At 43.2% G+C, this 24,829-nt stretch overlaps 2 protein-coding genes across 2 annotated transcripts in view; both read left to right on the top strand.

Moving 5' to 3' along the window:
* Window positions 1-413: 413 nt before the first annotated feature.
* Window positions 414-11,257, top strand: LOC124269304. Its single transcript, XM_046704312.1, has 3 exons — window positions 414-487; window positions 9,425-9,591; window positions 10,369-11,257. The coding sequence occupies exons 1-3, from the start codon at window positions 414-416 to the stop codon at window positions 10,839-10,841; spliced, it is 714 nt and encodes a 237-aa protein (XP_046560268.1). The 3' UTR covers window positions 10,842-11,257.
* Window positions 11,258-15,543: 4,286 nt separating this feature from the next.
* The window catches only part of LOC124269308, a 39,940-nt gene continuing 30,654 nt past the window's right edge, over window positions 15,544-24,829 (top strand). The window contains exon 1 of the mRNA XM_046704316.1: window positions 15,544-15,685. Within this exon, the coding sequence (XP_046560272.1) occupies window positions 15,559-15,685 (127 nt within the window). The 5' untranslated portion in view covers window positions 15,544-15,558. The remainder of the gene's footprint in view (window positions 15,686-24,829) is intronic.

Here is a 24,829-nt window from a genome sequence, read left to right as displayed (position 1 = left end):
CGATCATGTAAACAATGGAATAACTTCGTTCAACTACAGAGTCAATTGTTCAGATTGATAATTGTCGCTTTCACTGAAGATGTCACTATGCAACTGAATTCCATTCATCACATTATTTACTGGCAGAATACAACCGAACGCACATTTCACTTGTCCAACTTGTCCATACTTGGTCAAGGTTCAATCAGTAACTTCAAACTTCATACGGTGTAACTCACAAGATATACAGTCAATACACTTGCCACAATGATTAGAATATGCAAACCACGCTCTGCTACCACTGTTAATTCATCTCCATGATAACCAACACTGTATTCATTCACATACACTCTTTATCTGTCATGTCACCTTGTATACACGCTCACTCGCTTATACCTGGGAATTACCCATAAGCCCCATAGCTACGCTGTAACATGCGCCGAGCAGAGTTCATAGCAGACGACATCAACATCGACGACAGCGACGTCTTTCACTTCACGGCAGAACGGTGAAAAGGCCATAGCCCAAGCGTACGGGAACAGGTTCTGCGTGCCGCTCAACTTCGAGCTGCTCATGGGACACGCGCCGTTTTACCAGGCCGTGCTGGGTGATAGGCTTGAATATGAGCTCACGTTTAATGACCTCAGCAATGAGGCCAGTTACGGTGATGAGGCCAGTTACACCATCGAAAACATCTCTCTGGAGTTTGACATGGTCACTAGCCCGGAGCTGGCCAGGCAGGTTCGAAACCAGTACTGGGGGAAGGTGGCCATCCTGTACGACAGGGTCCTGCAGCATAGAGCGATCGTGCGGGATAAGAGTGACACGCTGTGGAATATCAACCTAAACGTGCCGGCGTGATCGATGAAAGGTATCCTGATCGTCCGCGTGGAGGATTACGAGCCCGTTCCGAAGGGATAGCGAGAAGTTTTTCAACCCCGAGATTGAAAAGGTGGAAGTGACCATTGAGGGCGTGCCAAACCAGCTGTTCAGCGCCGGTATGAGGGCACACCAGCAGTGGGATGAGATAATGAAACTACCGACCCGGCACCAACACGTCATCAAGGACCTGGACCTATCCGCTGTGCAGATCGGTGAATACCTGACCACCAAGTACGTGCTGTGGTTGGACATGCGATCCAAGGACGACGATAAATTGCACGGCAGCGGTCTCCGCATCGACAACGGTAGCGAGGGGATAACCATCCAGATTACCAAGAAGGCTCAACCTGCGGGCAAGTTGAAATTATATCTGTACGTTATTATGGACGCGCAACTTAATATAGACAAAGGGAGATTCGTGCAAGCCATCTATTGATTTGCCCCGCGACCCGCACTGTGCCATAGTGTGCGGGCAGACGGGCTGTGGGAAGACCGTTTTCATGCTGGATATGTTGGAGGGGGTACTACCGGGATGTGTTCGATAACATCGTTATCATGTGCCCGACTTTGCAGATGAATAGAACGTACACGGAAAGACCTTTGGTGATGATGGACCCGGACGTACACAAAGTCGACCCGGGAACACGTCTGCAGGACTGGTTGAAGGCTTATCATAACAAATTTAAAGGGGAGTCGATGCTGTTCATACTGGACGACTGCAGCGCTAATCGTGAGATAACAAAAAAGAGAGACATGCTATCGCACCTGGCCTTCTCAGGCCGGCACGCAAAGCACAGCGTCTGGGTACTAATGCAGAAGTTCAACTCGGTGTTGAAAGACCTCAGGGAGCAGACGCGATGGGTGGCCTTATTCCACTGCAAGGACAGGGATTCGTTAGAGGAGTGTTTGAGAGAGAACGATGTGATGAGCAAACTAGAACGGGAACGGGTAAAGAAACAGCTCGCTGAAACTAAGCATGCTAAGCTCGTGCTCAAGACCGACCAACCCGTGGCCTATAGGGTGTTTTAGCTTAGCAATGCTTAGCAAAGCTTAGCAAATGCTTAGCAAAGCTTAGCAAAGCTAAGCGAAGCTTAGCGCTTAGCAATTAATTGTTACAGTTCTATACGATGGTTGTTTTTGAAGTGCTAGCCGTGTGCAACTTAACCTTTATCTCGTTATGTTTCACCTGCATCGGGTATTATATTATTAAAACTAAAACTTAAACTTATTACATTATAAGATGGAGTGTGATGAATTGCTAGAACAACTGTTGGAGGGGGATAAGCGAGGGGACGATGATAAGCGAGAGAGACTGGTGGCGCTGGCAGTCGGTGGTAAAGCCAAACATTACTTTGGGGACTACACACCCGATAAAATTCACAAAATGTCAGCCGAAGAAATCGATAAGCTGTACGCTAGATACGAGGATAGACTCGGGGCCGAGATGACAAAGACTATAGGATCGGCTATGACCCAGATCTACACTGGTATAGTGTCGTACTTCCTTCCCATTCCCCAGGAACGCCGACTTAACCTGTGGGGGGACCTCAAGAAAGACCCTTTTATTGAACACGTCTTGAGCTCAGCTGACGTGCTGTACCACAAATACGGTATGGTTTTAGCCCCGGTGACGGCGGCGATTATCACAGCAAAGCATTGCCAATTTAAGGAGGGGAAAAATAATAATAATAGTATACAAGATGGATGCTGCCCAAGAAATGAGTCCCCAAACCCGCATGGAGGAGACCCCCAGGGAGGTGACCTCTTCAGAGGAAACCCCACCCCAAACCCCCAGGGAGGTGAACCCTACAGTCACCAGGCAGAAGAACCCTAAGAGAGTCGCCGCTGGTAGAAAAAGGTGGTCAAACCAACATAAGAGTAACACGTGGAGCCGGGCTCCACTCCTGTTGATTGCAGGCGCAACTGCTGGCGTGGCTATCTCATGGTTATATAATAAACAACCACCCAGGGAGCCCCGAGAGGGAAACCCTCCCCCAAAATTAGAGGTCAACCCACATATCATGTTATAAATATATATTTTTATATCATATACATAATGTCTGAGGGGAAAACGTTCGTCAACAATGCATACCACGCCACCGTGGTCGCCAGTCTAGCTGTAGGGTACGCTCGGTTGACCAAAATGGTGCTGAAACAACCGACTATCAAGCTAGATTTCAACCTGCAGGATATGGGTATGCTCATAATGAACCTGGGTATGGCGATGGCCACCAAGGACATCCTAGTAAAACAAGGGATCCTACCGGAAAATATTTTGAAGTAAATGTAACTATATATAGGATGGCTACGATCGCCATGATGGTCGGCGGGGCGTTAGTAAACGCCCTGGCATTTTCCGGGAGTAATTTCCTCTTCTCGAAACTACGGGACTCACACGCGGCTGAGATACAAGCTGAGCGTAAGTGCGCCACAACCTGGCCTTTGAGAAATTTCAAGCAGCGCAAGCCGAGTACGCGAAGAAACGTGTACAGAGGATCGATTACATTAACGAACAACTCAGGCGTGAGAACCGTGCCGTTAAAACATTCCATGATGTCGACGGCGCAGGGGGAGAATACTACCTACTAACAGGTAAACAGCTAAAACAACTCAATAAGCCCACACTCGCTCAGTACTACACACCATCCCCGGGGCAAATGGACCGGGAATTGATCTTTATTGCGCTGGGTCTAGCAGCGACTGCGTTGGTTGCGAAACAATTAGACTAAGTACTCATATAAGTATACTAAAGATGAGACCTGCCCCGTACCGATGTCAGTACATACTTATGGGGAAGACCGAGGCCTGTGGTAGGAGCTGCAGGACTGAAAGGTACTGTTGTTTTCATATAAAGAGTATCAACTACACGTGTTCTGTGTGTGGTGTCGGGGTGAAAGGTCACTACTGCTTATGCAAAGCTCATGGAGCAAACGTAGTCAGGCATCATCTTATCTACGAGAAGAAAAAAGTCTACAGAAAAGAACGTAGAACGTAGGCGCCTCCTCAGGATAGCAGTGTAGTGAACCAATTAGAGACTGTGCACACCTAGGTATAACAATGTTCGTGGAAGTTGAGCCAAGGGAAAGTCGTTGCCTGAGAAGCTGGCAGATGGATGTGGGGGAAAGTATAGATATCAGTGTCCTCAAACCCATGATTGTTAGCGAACTATATAAGGGGTGCTCATTTACAATCATGGTGAAAGTAGGGTTTGATGTACCATGGGCTAGGCACACTTGGCATTACTTTTATGGTGGACGAATAGATGTGCATTGGGAGATAGATATACTTGTTGACGACTCGTTGCAAATAATACAAAACACCCTACTATGCTGCGCATGTTCCGGGTGGATCGAGGGTATAATCGATAAGGTCTATCTAGATATTTACTAAGGATTTTATAGCGCCTCTATTTTTTATCAAGGTTGGAAGAGTTACCTCCCTTGCCGGTGGCCCAATTAGAGATTGATATACTTAGGTGTGTACACAATGTCTACTACTCGCGAGCTCAAGCAGATCGCGAGACAGCGAGGTGTAATTGGTTACTCTCCACTGTGAAACTACTCAAACAGGAGGCACGCAATTTGGGGTTAGTTGGTTATTCCCGTATGAGGAATTCACAGCTTGTAGAACTATTACGGCAGAATAGAGCTATTGACCTAGAGTTCATACCCACTGAGCGCGCTGTAGGTAAATATTTGAGAGGCTGGCGCATGCATGTTGATAGGAACATAGACATCGCCGATATCAAGCCTCTAATCGCTGATAAAGTCAATGAGGAACTAAACGATTTGGGAAGTATAAAGTTTCAAATCACAGTGAAAATGTCGCTCGATAAACAGCAGGGGGGAACCCCCACTGGGGTCATTGAGTACGTTCAGCCTTACTTCCGAGGTAAACAAGAAGTCGTGACTCATACCGAGACTATAGACAAGTCAATCGATACCAGTTTTCAGCAGATACGAGAATACCTAGAACGCTACACACACATGGGGTCCGGGTGGGTAGTGGATAAAATCGATAATGTCTATCTAGACATAGCTAACTACGTGCCATTCAGAGGTGGGTCGTACGTAGACTTGCCCCCCTACTACAAAGCAAAACAGGCCATGGTCAACGTCAAGAATAGAGGAGACGATTGCCTGAGGGTAGCTATCAGGTCAGCCTTGTTTCCAGCTGACACTCATTCAGACAGGCTTTCTAGCTATCCCCAAGACAATGGGCTCAACTGGGATGGTATAGATGAACCAACCCCCATATCCCAGATAACTTAAATAGAAAAACAGAATGATATAGCCATAAACGTCTTAGGGCACGAAGGTAACAAAACGATCGTGCACAGGGTCAGCCCAGTGTTGGGTCGCCGCGTTATCAATATATTCATGATCCAGCGAGGTGATAAGTATCACTACACGTGGATAAAACACCTCAGCAGGCTGTTGCACGACCAGTCGAAACACGTTGGGAAAAAACACTTTTGTGTATGATGCCTGCACGGTTTCAGCCGAGCTGATTTATTAGAATCCCACCGGGAGGATTGCCAAGGTGTGGGGCAGACGGCCATACGAGTCGACATGCCTAAGGAAGGTGACAATATCTTAAAATTCGACAACCACAAGAACCAAATGTCTGTGCCTTATGTCATCTACGCCGACTTTGAAGCCTTGGTCAAACCCGTTGAGGCTGCCGGGGGTACCCTAGCCACACAAAAAAACACAGGAGCATGAGGCCTGTGGGTTTTGATACGTCGTCCGTTGTGATGGGAAAACGAAAGCTCCGGTAGTGTATAGGGGTCCTGACGCGGCTGAAAAGTTTTTAAAGTGTTTGCAGGAGGAAGAGAAAAGTATTAGGAATGCACTATACACAGTCGCTCCCATGCGTATGACTCAAGCCGACCGGCTAGCTCACACCTGCAGCACTCTCTGTCACGTGTGTGACTCACCACTGAACGGTGATTCGGTGAGAGATCACTGCCACGTCACCGGTAAGTATAGAGGCGCCGCTCACAGCGCGTGTAATCTCAAGCTTAGAATCACCCCCAAGACAATAAACATCCCCGTGGTCTTCCACAACTTGATAGGGTACGACTCTCACTTGATCATGCAGGCCATCGCGAAAGTCGACGGCAACCTGACGTGCATCCCCAACAACATGGAGAGATACATCTCCTTCAGCTTGAATGGCCTGAGGTTCATTGACTCGGTTCAGTTCCTCCTGTCGTCACTCGACAGTCTGGTCAAGGCCAACGATACCTTCCGCATCACCGATCGATATACCGACGCCGAGACTCTATCCCTGCTAATGAGGAAGAGTGTGTATCCCTACGAGTACATGGATGGTTGGGCCAAGTTCGCCGAGACCCGACTACCCCCCATCAGAGAATTTTACAGCAACCTGACCGACTCGACAATCACTCAAGACGATTACTCGCACGCGATTAACGTATTGAATAAACTGGGCTGTAAGAATCTGGGTGACTGTCACGACCTGTACTTGAGGACAGATGTACTCCTGCTAGCCGATGTGTTTGAGACGTTTAGGAGGACGTGTTTTAAGCAGTATCAACTCGACCCCGCATGGTACTACACCAGCCCAGGTCTGTCGTGGGATGCATTGTTGAAAAAGACCGGAGTTAAGTTGGAATCGCTCACTGATTACGACATGCACCTATTCATTGAGAAAGGTTTGTGACGTGGGATTTCCATGGCAACCAAACGATACGCAAAAGCAAATAATCAATACGTGAAGGGCTACGACCCGAGCAAGCCAACCGATCATATTCTCTACGTCGACGCCAACAACCTGCACGGCTGGGCCATGAGCCAGTATCTACCCACAGGGCGATTCGAATGGGCATCGCACGAGATCGATGTTATGAGCATCGCGGACCATTCGAGCAAAGGTTATATCCTCAAGGTGGACTTGGAATACCCCAAGGCATTACACACATCACACAACAGCTACCCCCTGGCCCCCGAACGTATGAGGGTCAACCCAGACTGGATGTCTGAGTACCAACATAACTTGGTAGGTGGGCGGGTGTCAGACGTTGAAAAACTCGTGCCCAACTTAATGAATAAGACCAAGTACATCGTTCACTATCGCAACCTACAGCTGTACCTGTCGTTGGGTATGAGGCTGACCAAAATACACAGGGTGCTCGTGTTCGACCAGAGCCCCTGGATGGAGCCTTACATCAGAATGAACACAGACCTGCGAAAGCTGGCCACCAGTAACTTTGAGAAAATCCTCTACAAGCTCATGAACAACTCGGTGTTCGGTAAGACTATGGAGAACCTGAGGAAACACGAGACCGTGAAGCTGGTTTGGTCGAATGAGGAAGACAAGCTCAGGAGACTGATAGCCAGCCCGGCATTCAACCAGAGCAAGATATTCACCGACGACCTAGTTGCCCTACACATGAAGAAAAGCCACATAAAATTTAACCGGCCTGTTTACGTGGGGGTGAGGATCCCCGATTTATCAAAACACCTGATGTACGACTTTTACTACAACGAGCTCAAGAAACAGTACGGCGACAGGTGCGAAGTGCTGTACACTGACACGGATTCCCTGCTGTTGGAGATTCGAACCGAGGACGTGTACGAGGACATGAAACATCGCCTCGATTTGTATGACACCAGTGACTATCCCAAGGACCATGCCATACACAGCACGGTAAATAAAAAGGTCCTAGGTAAGATGAAGGACGAGTGTGCTGGCACGGAACCAAAGAAAGTTTGAGGGTATTTACTACAGCCCGCGTGGGTACTGGAAAGGAGCTAGCACCATACATAAGCTTGCTAAAATGGCGTGAGTACCCTCGGAGGAGGCCAAAGGGTGGCTTGAAAAACAAGCCCTGTGGCAGATCTATTTACCGGCACCACGCTACGTGCCTAGAAGGAAGTTCGGTATTAACATACCCAATAGCGTTCACCAGGCTGACCTCCTATTCCTACCCCATGACAAGAGGTACAAGTATGCCCCTAACCGTCGTGGACGTTGCCAGTCGCTACAAGGAAGCCGAACCCTTGACCACGAAAGACTCGGCCCAGGTAGTCCTCAGATTCGAACGCATGTACAAACGCAGTCCGCTGACGTGGCCCACAGAGCTGCAAGTCGACCCCGGGCGTGAGTTCATGGGTGCCGTGTCACACCTGCTAGACAAACACGATATCAAGGTCAGGCGTGGCGCTGCCGGGGCTCATCGCAGCCAAGCCATGGTCGAGAGATTCAATCGGACTTTGGCCAACGCTTATTCGGGCATCAGTATGCGAGAGAGATGGACAACCCGGGGAAACGATCGACTGAATGGGTAGCGTCGTTACCTCAGGTGGTGTCGGCCATCAACCACGAAATCACCCATCTCACCGGCAAGAAACCAGCCGACACTATCAAACTAAAATCAATAGTGGCAGAGTCGGCTGCACCCATGCGTGGGAAGGAGATACCAGATAGGGCCCTTTGTGAGGTACCTCAACCAGCCAGGGGAACACGAGGGGGATAGTCGTAAGCGAGCCACAGATCCGATATGGTCAGTCAAAACTTACAACATAGAAAAAGTCGACGAGCCGAACTTGTACTACTTGAGAGATGGGCCAGCTAGAGGTTTCGTTAGAGAGGAATTATTGATCATACCGTACGGTACAATGTTACTTCCTGTCAACACGTCATAGTGGCACAGTAGTGCCATGTGCGACACTATTGTGCCACGTGGAGCCGGGAAGTTAACTGGGGGTTCAAAAGTAGTAGGTATACTGGGCCGAGATCTAAGGGTCTGACAAAAGCTTTATTTGTGAAATAAAGCTTTGCAGAGGCTTTTGTTGGACTTGGTCTAGGACTATCATTATATCTACTACTTGCCGTGACCAGCATCTTTGAGGAGGATCTATTTTTCAGACAAGAGCCTGTTTTTCCTGTTTGTTACTGACAGAATGTCGCGTGTATGGAAGAACATGGCCTATGTTCAAAGAAACACCCTGGAAGAAGTTCCATTCACCTGAGGATCCTTGATAGAATGGGACTTTGTGTCGTTTTTACTGGAAACTTTAGCTTGTCACAGTGAAGTCATTACTACCGTTCCCTGGTCAGCCAGAAGCCCCGATTTAAACCCTATCGAGCATGTTTGGGACATTCGGGGGCATAAGGCTCGATCGCCAGTCCAGAATATTGATGAATTTGAGCAAACATTGTACCAAGAATGAAACAGGTTGCCCCAATATTGGGTTCAGCGTCTTGTGCACTTAATTAATGATGACGAGGGTTCAAAACGTCATCCAGATGGGCGGAGGTTACACAAGATACTAAATCTGTCTTCTGTTTCTGAAACAAGATACCTTATTTGTGGATTGGGTGTATTAAGTAGGACTGCATCGTCTTACCAGTTTGGGATGACCATACGTTACAGAACCGATTAGGCTCTTGGATATGTACGTGTTATTTGTAAATTGCAGGTGAAGACTAAGAAGTGTTATCAAGTGTTTGATACTAACGTTGAAAGTGAAATGGCACCAATGAACTTAATATAAATATCATTAGTGCCATATTATGACTCAAAAGATTGAAGTGTACTTTACAAATTAGGTTTTGATTATCAGCACAACCAAATATGGAAATATGCACATGTTTGTTTATCAATATCGATCTGTTTTACAGTTAAGGGTTATGGCGGAGCGGTCTACACTCGATGGGGTAAAACTGGATGTCCGTTTAAAACTCAACTTGTATATAAAGGTAATACAAACCCCAAATCCTCTTTTTCATACTTATTTAGTATGTGTAGACAAACTGAGGACGGAACTATTTAGGATTATATAATCAATACATTGACCGACAAGTGACAGTCGGTAGGGAGTTATGCATACAAAGATTGTCTACTCACATTGTGCAGTGATCCATCCATGCACGAATCACATTGTACCATACATACACACATTTCCCTTTCGGACACACAGAAACACCATGCGTTGGGAATGACTGGTGATGTTACAGTCGGATTTCTTCTGTTGGCTAAACTGTCTTACAACGTCGTGTTGCATTTGGGACATTTGATTTTAGGGATGGTACTCTACATAATACTTCAAGTCTTTGGCGTCGATTCTGAATAACCATCGGCAATTGTATAGATTACCAATCCCCATGATCAGCAATGTGTTATATTTCATTCTAAGGGTAAACAACTTGAAATTTAAAACATACACGAAATGACACCACCTCCTTCAAAAGTAGCCTTATAAAAACGAACCGTATTTCAGAGGTGGATTTCGATCATGTCGATTTGTATAAAATATGGGGCTATGATATCACAGATCACCCTGAGAATATAGACCTGTGAAGTGTATTATGTGCGTGATGTATACTGAGTTTGCGTCACCTTCAAAGTGAGAGCTGAAGAGGGGGAACATGTATGTCCTTGTCGTATCCATGGTTTAAGCAATATCCTATATCTGAGTAGCCTGAGCATTACTAGTAATGCTTATTTTGACTAACCCGACTGCATTATTATCACAGGAATAGCTGGAGGAACTCATTATAGTCATAAGGCCGGACCTGCTAATATCCTGTGCCTGCCAGACAACCCTGAATATGGAAACCACACTCCAGGATTTCAATCTCAAGGTGCCATATATGGTACAGAATATGAAACCAAACAACATTCCATCAGTTTCAAACACCTTCATAACCATGACGTTCCCTGTGCTGTGTGCAGAAGTACAACCAAGACAAGCGTCATCATGGTGCCTGCCAAGATGTCCTGCTTTCCTGGGTGGCATGTGGAGTACACGGGGTATCTGATGGGTGGCCATTATAATTATGCTGCCAGTGAGTATCTGTGTGTTGATGGAGATGCAGAAAAGGATCGCAGTGGCCATGAAAACAAGAACGGGCAACTCTTGTATCTTGTTGAAGGTGTCTGTGGTTCCCTGCCATGTCCTCCATACAAGAATTACTGGGAGCTGAGATGCACTGTTTGCTCGAAATAAGTCACAGTCAATCTGCCACTGTCATATACGTGAATAAAACCATTTTGCGTGCATGAAAACAAATGTGGAATGTTTTAATTATTACTACTACTGAGATGCTGTTACAATGTGTGAATCCCATTTCTTGTGTCCCCCGCCGTGATATTGCTGTAATATTGCTAAAAGCGGCGTAAAACCAACTCACTCACTCACTCACTCATTAAATACTGTCTTCTGGATAAGGCTTGAGAAAAGTGGTTTGTATTAAGTAGAATGTGGATGATTTATTAAATTGAGAATGACATTCTACAGAAGACGCAGCTATAGATATAACTACGCTCTTTTACATGTGATACGTGTATACATAAGATATGCACTCGCATGCGCACATGTAAAACAATGCATATCAAGCAGCCTAAGTAAATCAATATCATTATACAGAAAGCGTTGTTCAATAGTCACAGGAGTTTATCACTCGCACATAAATTATACATGTCTGGACGCCACTTCGGTTTACCGATTTGCTTTGTTCCACTACAAACGTTCAAAGGACAAGATAAGTTATTTCATTTACTTCTTGAGTACTTGGGTGTATAATGCGAAAACAAACATTTTCTTCAACACCACTCCTCGCAAATTATTTGCAGCAGCACGAATGATTATTTTGAGTGAGTGAGTTTGGTTTAACATTATTTAAGTGATATCACTGTAACGGCGTTTAGTGATACCACAACGTCTCGGGTTGATGTGGCGAAAAGATCCTAAATTACCTGAAGTACTATGAAGTGTGACAAAGTTAACAGAGCGACTTCAGTTCCCTTTTTTTATACATCATACGTATCCATTACAACATAACTTGATTCAAGTAACCTATTGCCCATATGAGGCTGATGTGTTCATATTAATGGTGTACCGGTTGACAAGTATACTTGTGCTGCAGGACTCGTATTAACACACATTAAAAACGCTGACACACCAGAAATAATAAGTATGAAACTTGCATTTCAAGTAATTGTGATAATGATTATTTTGTTTAGTGCGTTTGTACCCTCAAGGCAAACTTTCTAAAGGACTTAAGCTGAAAAAAATATATCTTTCAAATTATAGATGTAGTGAGAAAGCGGTTTTAAATTCTCTCAGAGTGACATATGTTTAGCACACAAGCGGGAAAATAAATTTGAATACAAGTTCCCATACAATGTCTACGTAACATAATTCTGATCTTCTATGTTGTCTTTTCGTCACTTGGCAAAACAAACATAAAATACGAAATAATCACAATAAACCATAAATACGTGTCATACACAATCTTCAGCTTCCAACACTTGTGGTCATACACATTTTAAAATTCCATAACCTTAGGACTTGTCATACCATTTTGAACTATCCAGATATATTGAAAATCTGTGTTTGGCAATAATGGGCGTGCATGATGGACCTGCTTTTGTCCACAATCTCGAAATATAATGGCATCTCGTAACATGTTTTTTTGGAAGTTATAACTTTCATTTAATAAGCCATGCAAATGTCCACGATAACGGACAGATAACTCCCTTCTTCCAACGCCACCAAGAACTACACTAATGGCCGTTGGTTTGGCAAAGAGCCCACATTGCACTCTTTTCCAATGACACCAGAAAGTGATTCCAATATTGCACACTACTTTACCTTACAATCGCTGTGTTTGTGTGTTTGTTTGTTGTTTAACACCGTAATAAGCAATATTTCAGCAATATGCCGGCGATCTGTAAATAATCGAGTCTGGATCAGACAATCCAGTGATTAACAGCATGAACAGAAACTATGCAAGTGAGATAGGATGACATGGCAACCAAGTCAGCGAGTCTAGTCGTTAATCGACAAACACCGGTTGGTGAAGACCAATTCTGAAACGGGTCTTTGCGGATCTACCTCATAATCAAATATTGTTTCAACACGAAAACATGAACATACAACATTCCTCAAAAACTGAAAGCATTGAATGAGAATGGACGATAAGTCACATATCTCAGTTGTACAATCTCTACTTTTATTCAGAAGCTGCATTCTGTAAATGCATACAATTGAAACCATCATTAATGTGAAGCGGATAAGAAGCACCGTGGAAATCAAAACAGGCAAGATTCAGACGTTGATTATTCCTGAATACAAATGATGTATGCTTTTATAGGAAAAGCTGTCGACCTGTGTCAAATTTGCCATTTCTATCAAAACTCATTGAAGAGGCTGCGGCAACGAGGCTGATGGAACACCTCTCATCACATGACATACTCAATAGATTACAGTCGGTATATCGTCCACATCATTCCACAGAAACTCTTCTCCTGAGATTTGTAAATAACTTGAGAAATATTCTGGATTCCCGAAATTTAGTGACCCTTGTGTTGATTGATTTGAGTGCAGCACTCGACACTGAAGAACATGAACAGCTACTAGAATTCCTGGATTTGCAAGTTGTGGTGAGAGGAACTGCTTTGAGGTGGTTTCAGTCTTATCTGAGTAGTCGGAGCAAAGAAGCGTCTGGCAGATCCTCAGATTGTTGATGACTGTGTGGCATCCTCTGTCATTCAACCTGGCTCTGTTGCCAAAGATCTGGGTGTGTACATAGGCTCTAATCTCTCACTTGATGCCCATATTAATCATCTACGTAAAATCTGCCATCACCACCTCAGAATCATAAGACTATTGTCATAGCCTCCACGTTGGACTGAACTCTATGCAAGTACAGAAACTCCAAACAATTTAACACACTGCTGCCCGTATTGTGTGTCTGAAATCTAAGCGAGATCACATCACTCCATCTCTCATTTTCCTACATTGGCTCCCTGTTAAGTACCGTGTGAACTTCAAAATCCTGTGACTTGTATATAAATGTCTCCACAGCCAAGCTCCAGAGTATCTATCTCAACTTCTAATGCTGTACACCCCTGCAAGATGTCTAAGATCCGATAATCAACACTTACTTACAGTCCCTAGAGTCGGACTAGTCTCCTCTGGTCAGAGGACCTTTGCCTACACTGCCAGCTGACGTCAAATGTGCAGAATCACTGAACTCTTTCAAGTCCCCTCTAAAATCCCATTACTTCTCTATAGCTTTCTGTTTGGTATTTTCTTCCTTTTTAACTCCCAACTATTTGTAATCTCCTGTATACATTGTACATAGATTTACCCTCCTTTTTGTAGCGCATCGGGCGAGCATTGAATGCACGGATACAGGCGCAGTTATAAATACCCACGACGACTCTTATTATTCCCTTTTTGAGACAACCATGACTATCAACATTAAACAAAATGTTTTCTGATCTAAACTCACAACTAGGCTTAGTGGGACGGTAAAGGAGTGAATATAGATATGTGAGTGCATGCATGTTATTCGGAATTAATTTTGGAGACTGATATCCCACACGATTGAGGTTTTTCGGTGCGCATGTTATAACCGTATTTTGTTGTCGTGTGTTCTTAAAGTTAAAATTCCACAGATACTTGACTTTCTACTGTACACGTCTCAAAACGCGAAGTCAACATTGTCAGTGAAAGAAATTACATCTAGTAACTGGTTGACCCTGCCTAAATGTAGCAACCGTTAACAATGTAACACAAAACCTTATACTGAATGAGCGTCCATACTTATGATTGAAGAAGGAATATAAATTGCATGTTTTATTTATTATTTCGATTTTGTTTTGAGTTTAATTTCCGTAATATATTTGCAAAACTATCAGGTTCACGTGAAAAGGCACATGGCGAAAGGGGTCCGGGTAGTTTATTCAGGATCTTAGTAGTTAATGTTATGCAGTCGATCCGGGTACTCGGGTAACCAGTCACAGCTCCAAGCTATGTGAACATGACACAGATATGAACTATATGGATTAAACTTTGTCCTAACCTGCCTCATTACTACCTGTGTAACGAAAGGGATCAGGTTAGTTCTCATTCGAGAGATACCAGAATGTGAATCGCTGAACAAACACTAACAATATTTGTACACTGTGATTTCCTGTTCTGAGACGCAACACATTCATTATTTCATTCATTATCAGTGTTTGAACTGATCTGAGTTTCCAGCAAAACTGGGCTAGGTATCCATATGAATTAAACCGTATATACATTATTCAACATGAAACCACATGAACAACAGGGAATTGAGCATTATTTATGAAGGGTTGTCCATACCGATTAGTGAGTGAGTGAGTTATTATTTAACGTCACATCGGCAATATTTCAGCCATGTCGTGACGAGAACATATGTGACTTTGAAATGGAATAGATGTAAATTATATAAACCTGTCTACGAAGGACAGTAAAACAACTAGAATATCAGAATTACAACTAAAACTAGTGTGGGAAATTAAAACTAATAGCACTATTTGGACAATACAATATAAAAACTGGCTATTGATCGCCAACAACTGAAGGTAGATCACCAAACTAGGGATCATGGGGACTAACAGTACTTTTGCCACCTGCATGGACCATACCGATTAGTCTAGAGGTGTTAGGCCATGGTTACGAAATAGTACATAAAGGCTGGCTAGTCATGCCGTTATTCGTTGCATGCAGTCGAGGGTATGGCGAACATCATCGAACTGATCAGCCTTTTGCAAGCTGTTGGCGTTTGTCAAGGTTCGTATTTCTCACTACATGTATATGTTTTACAGTGAAATAATTTCATATTTCCGAAATGCATACCATCAAGAGTACCTATAACATGTCTATTTTTTAGGACAAACAACGGCAGATGGATCACAAGGAAAGACGATTCACGATACGACTTCGCAGGTTTTGCCAACCTCAACACCATGCATTGCCATTCTTGGAGGAGTTGCGGCAGATGCTGAACACAGAACAGGAAACGTCGGTTCCTGGTAGGACAGGGGCTTTACTGTTTTCTCCGTAGACCTGTATTAAGCTGGACTGACCTTTCCCTATGAGTACAAATACTGTTTTCAAATGCCAAATGAAATTAATTGTGTATGTTTCGATACATTGCAATATATTTCCTTCCTGACATACATGACCCTCAGTCAAAGTTCCAACAGGAAATTATAGGTTGTTTACACATTTATAATGTTGTATTTGACACTTGAAGGTTTACTTGTAGTTTGTATATCACAACTGAAACCCAATTATAATATTAATTCAATCTTATCCCTGTGTCATGTCGACAGCGTACACAGTGAAATTGCATCAATGAACACGGAGGCGATATCAACAGTGACGTATCATGATCAAAACATTGATGTATACATACATATCCACATATCTTTTAATGCGTGTAGTATAAGCACAACCAAAACTACAAATGACAGGTAAGACTACAATGGGTATTGTAAATGGAATGTGTCAACTGTAGCTCTCGCCTTGATTGAGTCAAGGTTTATGTCAGTGTCAAAGAGTTTGCCAATGTTTAACGCAAGCACCCAGTAACCCTACTTGGTAGCCGGGCAATTGCCACCCGAACAATTGCCACTGCACAATTGCCACCGGACAGTTGCCACTTAGGCAAATCGTGGGACGATTGCAAGTTGTCCAGACTGCACGGAGGGAAGCCAATCATTTTAATGTTCATGTTAGGACAATCTGCCGACTGTAGGAGTGGTATCAGGTCACTAACAGCGTCCAAGACCGTCCATGCAGTGGGCGACATTCAGTAACATCGTAACGTCAAGACAGACAGATTGTGCGCCACCATTTGCAGGATCGCTTCCCCAGAGCGACGGAAACAGCACGCCATGCTATTGGGACTAACAACAGACCCATCAGTGCCGATACAGTGCGTCGACGTTTCCGCGGAAGAAACCTCTGCTGTCAGATACCCTATCGTGGTCCTGTCCTCACCGCTCATCACTGCCCAAACCGACTGCAACTCAACATCGAAATTGGCGTTATCGACAATGGAGAACTGTGCTGTTATCTCATGAAAGTCGATATTGTGTTTCAACAGTCGATGGCAGAGAGAGAGTATATCGAAGGCGTGGTGAAATGTTTTCCAATAGAGTATTGTTGAAAGAGACTAGTGGGGTGGTCCAAGCATCATGGCGAGGGGTGCAATCGGTCTGAACCAGTTAGTTGACACCGTGGTGTTCCAGAATCTTGGTCCAGGATGAGGAAATGACGTGACAGCTGCTCGCTATATTGATTAAGTCATAACACCCCGAGTTGTACCACATTTTGGACGTTACAGAAATCACACCTTCCAGCAAGACAACGGTCGTGCCCACACTGTCAGAGCAACATTGGACTCCATAAGACAACATGGCATCCAAACCCACCAATAGCATGCACTCCGTTCGAATTTAAGTCCAGTACAAGACCTTTGGGACGAGATTCAAAGAAGACTGAATGACTTCCAACCAAGGCCGACAACTGCGACTGGACTCGATCAGGCATTTTGCAGAGTATGGATCCAAGTGCCTATGGCCTTCATCAACCGGCTTATTCATTCCATGTACAGACGATGCAACGATTTCATCGATGCCCATAGAAGCCTCACACGATACTGACTTTGGGGTATCTTAATGGTACCATTTTTGGTCATTTTGTTTGCGTGAACTCTAAATGTGATTCCCGAAAATGTGTTAACTGTAATTGTCAAGTTTGAACTCAGTCCTCCGGTTTTATTGTTTATTAGAGTGAATTAAAGTGTGTGCTTTAAGAAACCGCTATCGGTGCGATATTTCTTCTGTGTTTCAGTACATATAAAGACCAAGTCATCACATTGGACCATACATACACACACTTCCTTTACGGACACAAGGAGACACCCAACTTTGGGAATGGATGGCACTATTGCAGTCGGATTTCTGATTGCAGTCGGTTGGCTCAACTATGTTACAACGTCGGGTACTATTTGGGACATTGATTCGAGGGAGTTATTCTAAAACATAACACATAACAATTCAAGCTTTTGGTGCCGTTTCTGAATGATCAATGGTAATTTTATAGATGGCTAATTCCCATGGCCAGCAATGTATTATATTTAATGCTCATGAGTAAACATTCGTGATATCTAAAACATATCCAAAATTACACCACAGAATGTGAAAATCACAGAACAGAGACCACCGGAAGAATATAAACTGTGAAATGTATCATGTACGTCAAGTATAGTAAGTTAGCGTCACCTTGAAATTGAGGGAGGAGGGGGTGGGGGGATTATACCTCCTTGCCGTATCCATGGTTTAAGAAAGATCCTACATCCGAGTAACCTGGACATGTGTGTAGTGATTGTTTTGACTAATCGGACTGTATCATTGTCACAGGAATAGCTTGAGGAACTCATTGGACTTATAAGGCTGGACCTGCTAATATCCTGTGCCTGCCAGACAACCCTGAGTATGGAAACTACACTTCGGGATTTCAGGCTGATGGTGCCATCTATGGTACAGAATATGAAACCAATGGACACTCCATCAGTTTCAAACACCTTCATGACCATGACGTTCCCTGTGCTGTGTGTAGAAGTACAACCAAGACAAGCGTCATCATGGTGCCTGCCAAGATGTCCTGCTTTCCTGGGTGGCATGTGGAGTACACGGGGTATTTGATGGGTGGCCATTATAATCATGCCGCTAGTGAGTATCTGTGTGTTGATGGATCGCAGTGGCCAAGAAAACAAGGATGGGCATCTCTTGTATGTTGTTGAAGGTGTCTGTGGTGCCCTGCCATGTCCACCTCACATGGACAAATGGGTGTTGAGATGCACTGTTTGCTCAAAAAAAGTCACGATGTAATGCTTTACAATATGAGTATCATTTCTTGCTCGTATGACCATTTTATTCACAAGAGCGCTCTTTGCACATTCCTGATTTTTATACTATATATCCAACCAGATCTAAGTTTAATCAGTTGTATTAATGTAAAACTGCTAAAAACATTGCAATTTATCTTCAACTATATTCACCTATATAAATTGTAAATTTTGCACCTGTCCATGTGCTATATTCTGCTTATTCAATTGTACTCTTGGTCATGTGGCCATGATACTGAATAAAACTCTTCTCCTTCTTCTTTTACTGTCATAAGCTTGAATAAATCCATTTGGGGCGCATCTAAGCAAATGTGCAATGATTCAGTTATTATGATAAAGGAAATGGATTCAGACTCTGATCGTTAAATACTATCTTCCGGTTTTGGTTCCATAAAGGTTATTATCACGTAGAATGTTGTTGAATGATAGGATGTATCATTATGTTGAATGGAATCATAAAGAAGGTACAGCTGTAGACATAACTACGTTCCTTCAGTTGAGTTATTGTTTCAATTGTTATGTTTAAAAGACATACTAAGATCACATACACATGTATAACAATGCATATCACGCAGGTAGCAAGTAACTGGTTTGTCAATATACAGAAAGTGCTGTTTACGAACTATACATGCCTGGACGCCACTTCAGTTTATTTGCTTCGTTTCTCTACATACATTCTAAGTACAAGATAGGTTGTTTCATTGACTTGCTTAGTAGACTATTTCTGCTCCTACATTAATAATACGAACAATGCCACTGTCACATACTAGAGTAACCACAAACTCTAAATTTAAAAATTAATATAATTTATTAACTAAATCTACCTGATTTACAATACAATTTGTAGTTCATATATGCTTGCATTCGCAACTTTATTCTCACATCACAAAACACACTCACATTCTTTTCCCTACACGCCCAAACACGCACATTATACCTCACCATTCACATCTACATAGAGATTATTAACCTCGTGTGTGTCCGTATCATTAATATCATATATTAGGAATAAAATTTGTATCATGCGAGCCTTTGGCTATGATATTAATGATACGGACACACACGAGGTTAATAATCTCTTCATCATATAATGTCATTCTTAAAATTACTCTAAAAAATGAAGCAATTCGTACATGAATTTATATAAGAAGAGAATTGGGCATTAGCGTAAGAATACGTAGCGGTACACCAAGGTGAAGGTCGTTCATGACGGCGGCATATGGTTGTGACTAGTTGCTAATACAGTGCAAACATAACTCATGCCTAAACTGAGATCTTTCTGTCTAGAAAGAACAACAAAATCAGGCAGGGTTTTGTTGGTAGTGGTTTCTATTTTCTTGGCGGGTAATAACCTCATCAGTATCAGTTTCTGATACCTGTCGGAATCGATTCGTCGTCCTCTTTGTTGTGATCAATAAATCGAAATCCTAGGATGGTACCTTTCTTAGACGACTGCCTGTCACTCATATCTCATAATCCGTACTTTCAATTTGAACGAAGTTCTCCGTTGCATGTTTTCCAAGGTCAAGTACTGCAGTAACGACTCCAGAACCCATGTCATCAAAGAATCACCAATTGTGAGAATGGGGGTAGCCATGTTTGTTTTTCAAACTCGTCCACGCAATGTTAACCCGCGACGACGTCATCAATGAAATGTTAAACGTTTTACAATTCGGATGACATGTATGGAGTTTTGAGAAAGTAGTTCGTGGTTTGACGTAATTTGCATAGTTATCAGATTTGGATAACAAGTTTATCAGATTGTTTAATTGCACCGATAACACCCTCCATTAGATGACAATCATATATACTCACATACACGCACACCAACGCTCAAAATATCACAACACTTCAAATGTCTTTTAAAGAAACACACAACAAACCGAAACATGAGTCTCATTAACCTATTCAGACAATGACCTACTTTTCAGCCGATCCGAATTTTCTCGTGTGAAAGTGAAAATAGACATCACACACAACTATGGATACACTGAATTCCAATTCTTTGTTTCATAAGAAAATGGTATTTACAAATGAATTTTAATTTTAAACTTTAATAACGTCGTAGTTCTATATTTTATGTGAGCTTATTTTATGTGCGCTTATACGGTGTAGTTCTGTAATGCACAATGTGATTGATAGAATATTAAGACCGTACCAGACCGCCCAACTTTCCAAGCGGCAGAGCCTCGTTTTGAGATTTCCACGATTTCCAGGTTTCTGATTGTCAGAGCTCGCTGTACGACAGAGCACGCTGCACGACAAGTTTGCAAGGATTATAAGGAGCGTAGTGTTGCAATATACAAGTGCTTAGATGTATGAAATAATACTGATTAATTATCATGCATCCAGTTAAATGAATTGGTCTCAAAATTCTGGACTGCTTATTGTACTAAGTTGCGCAATAGGACGGAACCGAGTCAACAGGAAACGAGACTGTTGTGTAATCAATGTTTTGACTTGCGATGCATACCATTAAGTTTATAACTTTCAAGATGGGATGATTAAACAAATTCATTGAAAGCACAAATCAACTTTGTATACAAATCACTGATGATGTTGTTATCACCACATGTGGGATTTTCGCACAGTTCAGTTCTTTCGTTGTAGGTTAGGGGTCCTTCCCTTGCATGTACATTTGTACATCTCTACGCACTTTGGCGGCATGTCACTCTGATCCTTGCTGATCAGTCAGTGCAGCCTTACTGGCGGGGCACGTCACTCTCCCCAGACACACAGATGTCCATTCACAGTCACAGGCGGCATGTCAGGATCGATTCTTCACGATCGGTGGGACAGCCTTATGTGGTGTATATAACACTTACCCCGGACACTGGATTAAAAAAGCACACCATCTACTCGGTGACTTTTCATATACACAAGACGTATATTTCACACACACAGGGTGTGTTTACGGGGCTGTTTTATACATTACACATGAATGCTGACTGAATATCATCATTACGCCAACCAGTTGCAAACTCACAACTTTCGGATGATCGACGTGCTGCTGCTGCCAATTCGGCCGTGACCGATTTTATTCGGACGGCTTTGACAGGCCTCTTGGCCAGGAGTCGGGTGACTTCGTTGTTGATGGCATCCGACACTCGCGGCAACCGTACGACCCATTCCGTATTTCTGTTTTGTGGAGAGGTTAAATCCTGCGTGTACTGGTGCAAGAACAGGCATTCAAGGTGTGATTGAAACTCTCCACGATGGTTTGGCTGCGGTGAGCTCCAGCCACGCCTCGTCAAACCTGGACTTGGTGCTTGGCCAGCAGCTGCGACACGGTTTCCATAAACTCGCGTCTGGGATCGACTTGCAGCTCGGCTGGCAATGTCAGCGGACTGCGTTTGCAGATGCGTTCCAAGGCCTTGGCCACTTCGTTCGGATCTTTAGTTGTTAATGGTTCAACGTCCACGACGGTCAGGGCGTACTTTTACGTGTTACGCCTCACCCTGTCGTGTGGGAGAAACAGGAGGTCGGCTTGATGGATGCGATTGGGTGTCGAAATGTTGAACTTTCTTCTCGGGATGTATTGGGGCAGGTACACTTGCCAGGCTTTGGCTTTTTCTTCGGAGACGCGAGCGGCTTTGACGAGTTTCGGGATGGCAGCCGCGCCTTTCCAGTATCCCCGTGGGCTGTAATAGATAGTCGTAATACCGTTACGAGCAATCCATCGTTTGGTATCCATGGGCGACAAGGATGTTTTATTGATGGTCAGTCCATATATCTATGCTTATCGCTTCTGAGCATATTCATTTGGTGTTTGAATGTGTGCTTATCGAAGAGAGCCTGTTTAAAGAGGATGTGTTTGATTTGCTGTTGAACCACGTATTTTTTCACTCCTTTAGCCTTTCGGATTTCACTGTTGTCGGCTTTCAGGATGGAATACATTTTAGGTCTTAATCCGACGTATTCCGTAATGGGTGTACCGATGCATTCGTCCTTCATTTTTCCCAGGATCTTTTTATTGGTCGTATTGTGTAAAGCGTTTATCGTACCAATCTATATTTTCTGCTATATCCTTGTACACATCCTCGGTACGAATGTTTAAGAGCAACGAGTCGATACAACTGGTATCCATTACCATAGTGCTTTTTGAGCTTGTTGTAGTGGGAATCGTACATCAAGTGTTTGGAGAGGTCCAGGATGCTCATCCCCACGTAGACTGGTAGATTCAATCTGATGTGGCTTTTGTTCATGTGCAGCGCTGCCAAATCGTCGTCAGGTGAGTTCGTTCAAAATTGCCTCTGTTCACCCAGCAGAAAATGGGTACCTTCTAGCGCCAAACAGGCAGCTTGGGTTATCCGGGGTAATAATGATGAGTGCGTTTTGAGCAGGATATCTAGCCTGGAAAAGGCGCGTTATAAATAGTATCATTAATATTATTGTTATTAATCAGGTTTTTACGATTTTGTTATGAAGAAGATACCTTTGATGTGATACACCCAGCGACATATGACTTTAAAATGACAGATATGCACACTGGCTGGATGAGATGTAGAGAATGTGGCAATGTTAGTTCTCTGTTGTCTTCTACAAAAAGATGACAGAGCAACGGATGTCTCTATCTCTGGTGTGCCACCTGGAAGGATGTTGAAAGTGAGCCGCTTATAGGGTGTGATCTTTAATCTCATGAAAACTCACATGACTAACAGGAATTGCATGTGGTAAATATCCATATTTAATACACATTCAACTTAGCATGTCAACTTACCTAGCATCTCAACCTGTATACAATTTTTTTATAAGATAACCAAATCAACATGAAAGTTCTTTTCAAAACAAACTCATGTCCACTGCACTCACACGATTTCAGACATATTTCTTTGGTTCTATATTTACTAGCGTTTCAAACATCGAGCAGTATCAAGTGATTTTACGAATGCTTTTCATCAGTCGGCAGTGAAACAGTGCCCTTGCTAATGGCACGTTTGACATCATCGGGGCAGTCATAACACAACCAGCCACTACACGGTGTTAACAGTTAAGTATATGTATCATTTGGTACATGATAGCACAATAAATCACATGCGCCCATATTCACTACGAGACGCAGGTATTATCATCATATATGCATCTTAACAATCAACTCATAGGTGATTTTAAGAATATTGACTCGAGTAACAGCCTACAAAAAACAATACAAAAATACTCTTTCTTTCAAAACGTCCCCTTTGTGTTACTGTAAACAATTTCAGCGCCAATGCGCGGCAATTTCAACCAAATCCAAAACGTCTCCACGAAAACATGCAAAGCAAAATGCACGTGCAAGTAAGCGGAAACGCAAGCGGTATCGATCACTATTAACAGGCACACGTTGTTTTTAATTTTGTCATTCGTTTTGGACTGGAAACGAAGAAAGCATCCTGAAGTTGGGGAGTCGTAGTCTGCAGTTGCCCTCATTTCAACGTTCATCAGAGGACCATATTTCGCTAGAAGAATTTCCCATAGGCGCAATCACTTGCAGTGGTGTCGTAGAGTCCTGAACTGGAACCTTAGAAACTAGAGGCGAGTCTGGTTCAATGGTGAATCGCGCATGCTTCTTCATCGGCGAGATGGAAAACAACGTGTTGACCGTCGGAGAAATGAACATTTTGCCCCTAATTGCATCCGACGGTATCTTCCCATTTGTCATACGTCTCCGTTGTCATCTTATAACCACACTGGCCACGGTTGACCGCTTTACTGATTCCACACTGTCTCCCCATGGTTGCACACAATATACAGATCCAACAAATATAGACAGTAACGATGTTTACATGGTTCATCTTCTATTTCCATTCACGACGTCACACATAAAACATTAACTTGCATGCCATGGTCAAATTCAATGTAAAATTTGATGTGGTTCACATGATCTTCATAATAAACTTAGCTTGTATACACTAGAGCAATCCATGGTCAAATTCAAATAAGAGTTGTTCCAGCGGTAACCTCCCCAAACCCCTACAAACCACAACCCCTACAAACCACAACCCCTACAACTTATAACAACAAAGTTCATGGTCCAGTGCACTGCTAATTTCCTGCCTGTTACCTATTTCATACCATTTAGAAAATAAGAGAATGATGATTTTAGTTAGCAATAACCAAACTAAGAGTTCGAGAGAATGGTTTTAATAGATGATAGCATAAATAGTTTAGCCATAGAGTTAACAAATATTTAACTCGAGGTTTAATCAACTTCAATAAATACCATAGGGTTATAACATATTGAATATCAATTTCCATCCAAGTACATTGTTTCAAGGTC

The sequence above is a fragment of the Haliotis rubra genome, unplaced genomic scaffold, assembly GCF_003918875.1.
Source record: "Haliotis rubra isolate DU_JTF1 unplaced genomic scaffold, ASM391887v1 Scf1439, whole genome shotgun sequence".
Taxonomy (NCBI): domain Eukaryota; kingdom Metazoa; phylum Mollusca; class Gastropoda; order Lepetellida; family Haliotidae; genus Haliotis; species Haliotis rubra.
The sequence above is the reverse complement of the archived record's forward strand: the minus strand, read 5'-3'. Positions and strand labels throughout refer to the sequence as shown.

Bases quoted from the DNA above. Each gene is read 5' to 3' on its own strand.
- LOC124269304 (XM_046704312.1), top strand. From the start codon at position 414: ATGCGCCGAGCAGAGTTCATAGCAGACGACATCAACATCGACGACAGC. The intron at 488-9,424 runs GTGAAAAGGCCA...AAAAGATTGAAG, and splicing joins TTTCACTTCACGGCAGAACG to TGTACTTTACAAATTAGGTT. The intron at 9,592-10,368 runs GTAATACAAACC...TTATTATCACAG, and splicing joins AACTCAACTTGTATATAAAG to GAATAGCTGGAGGAACTCAT.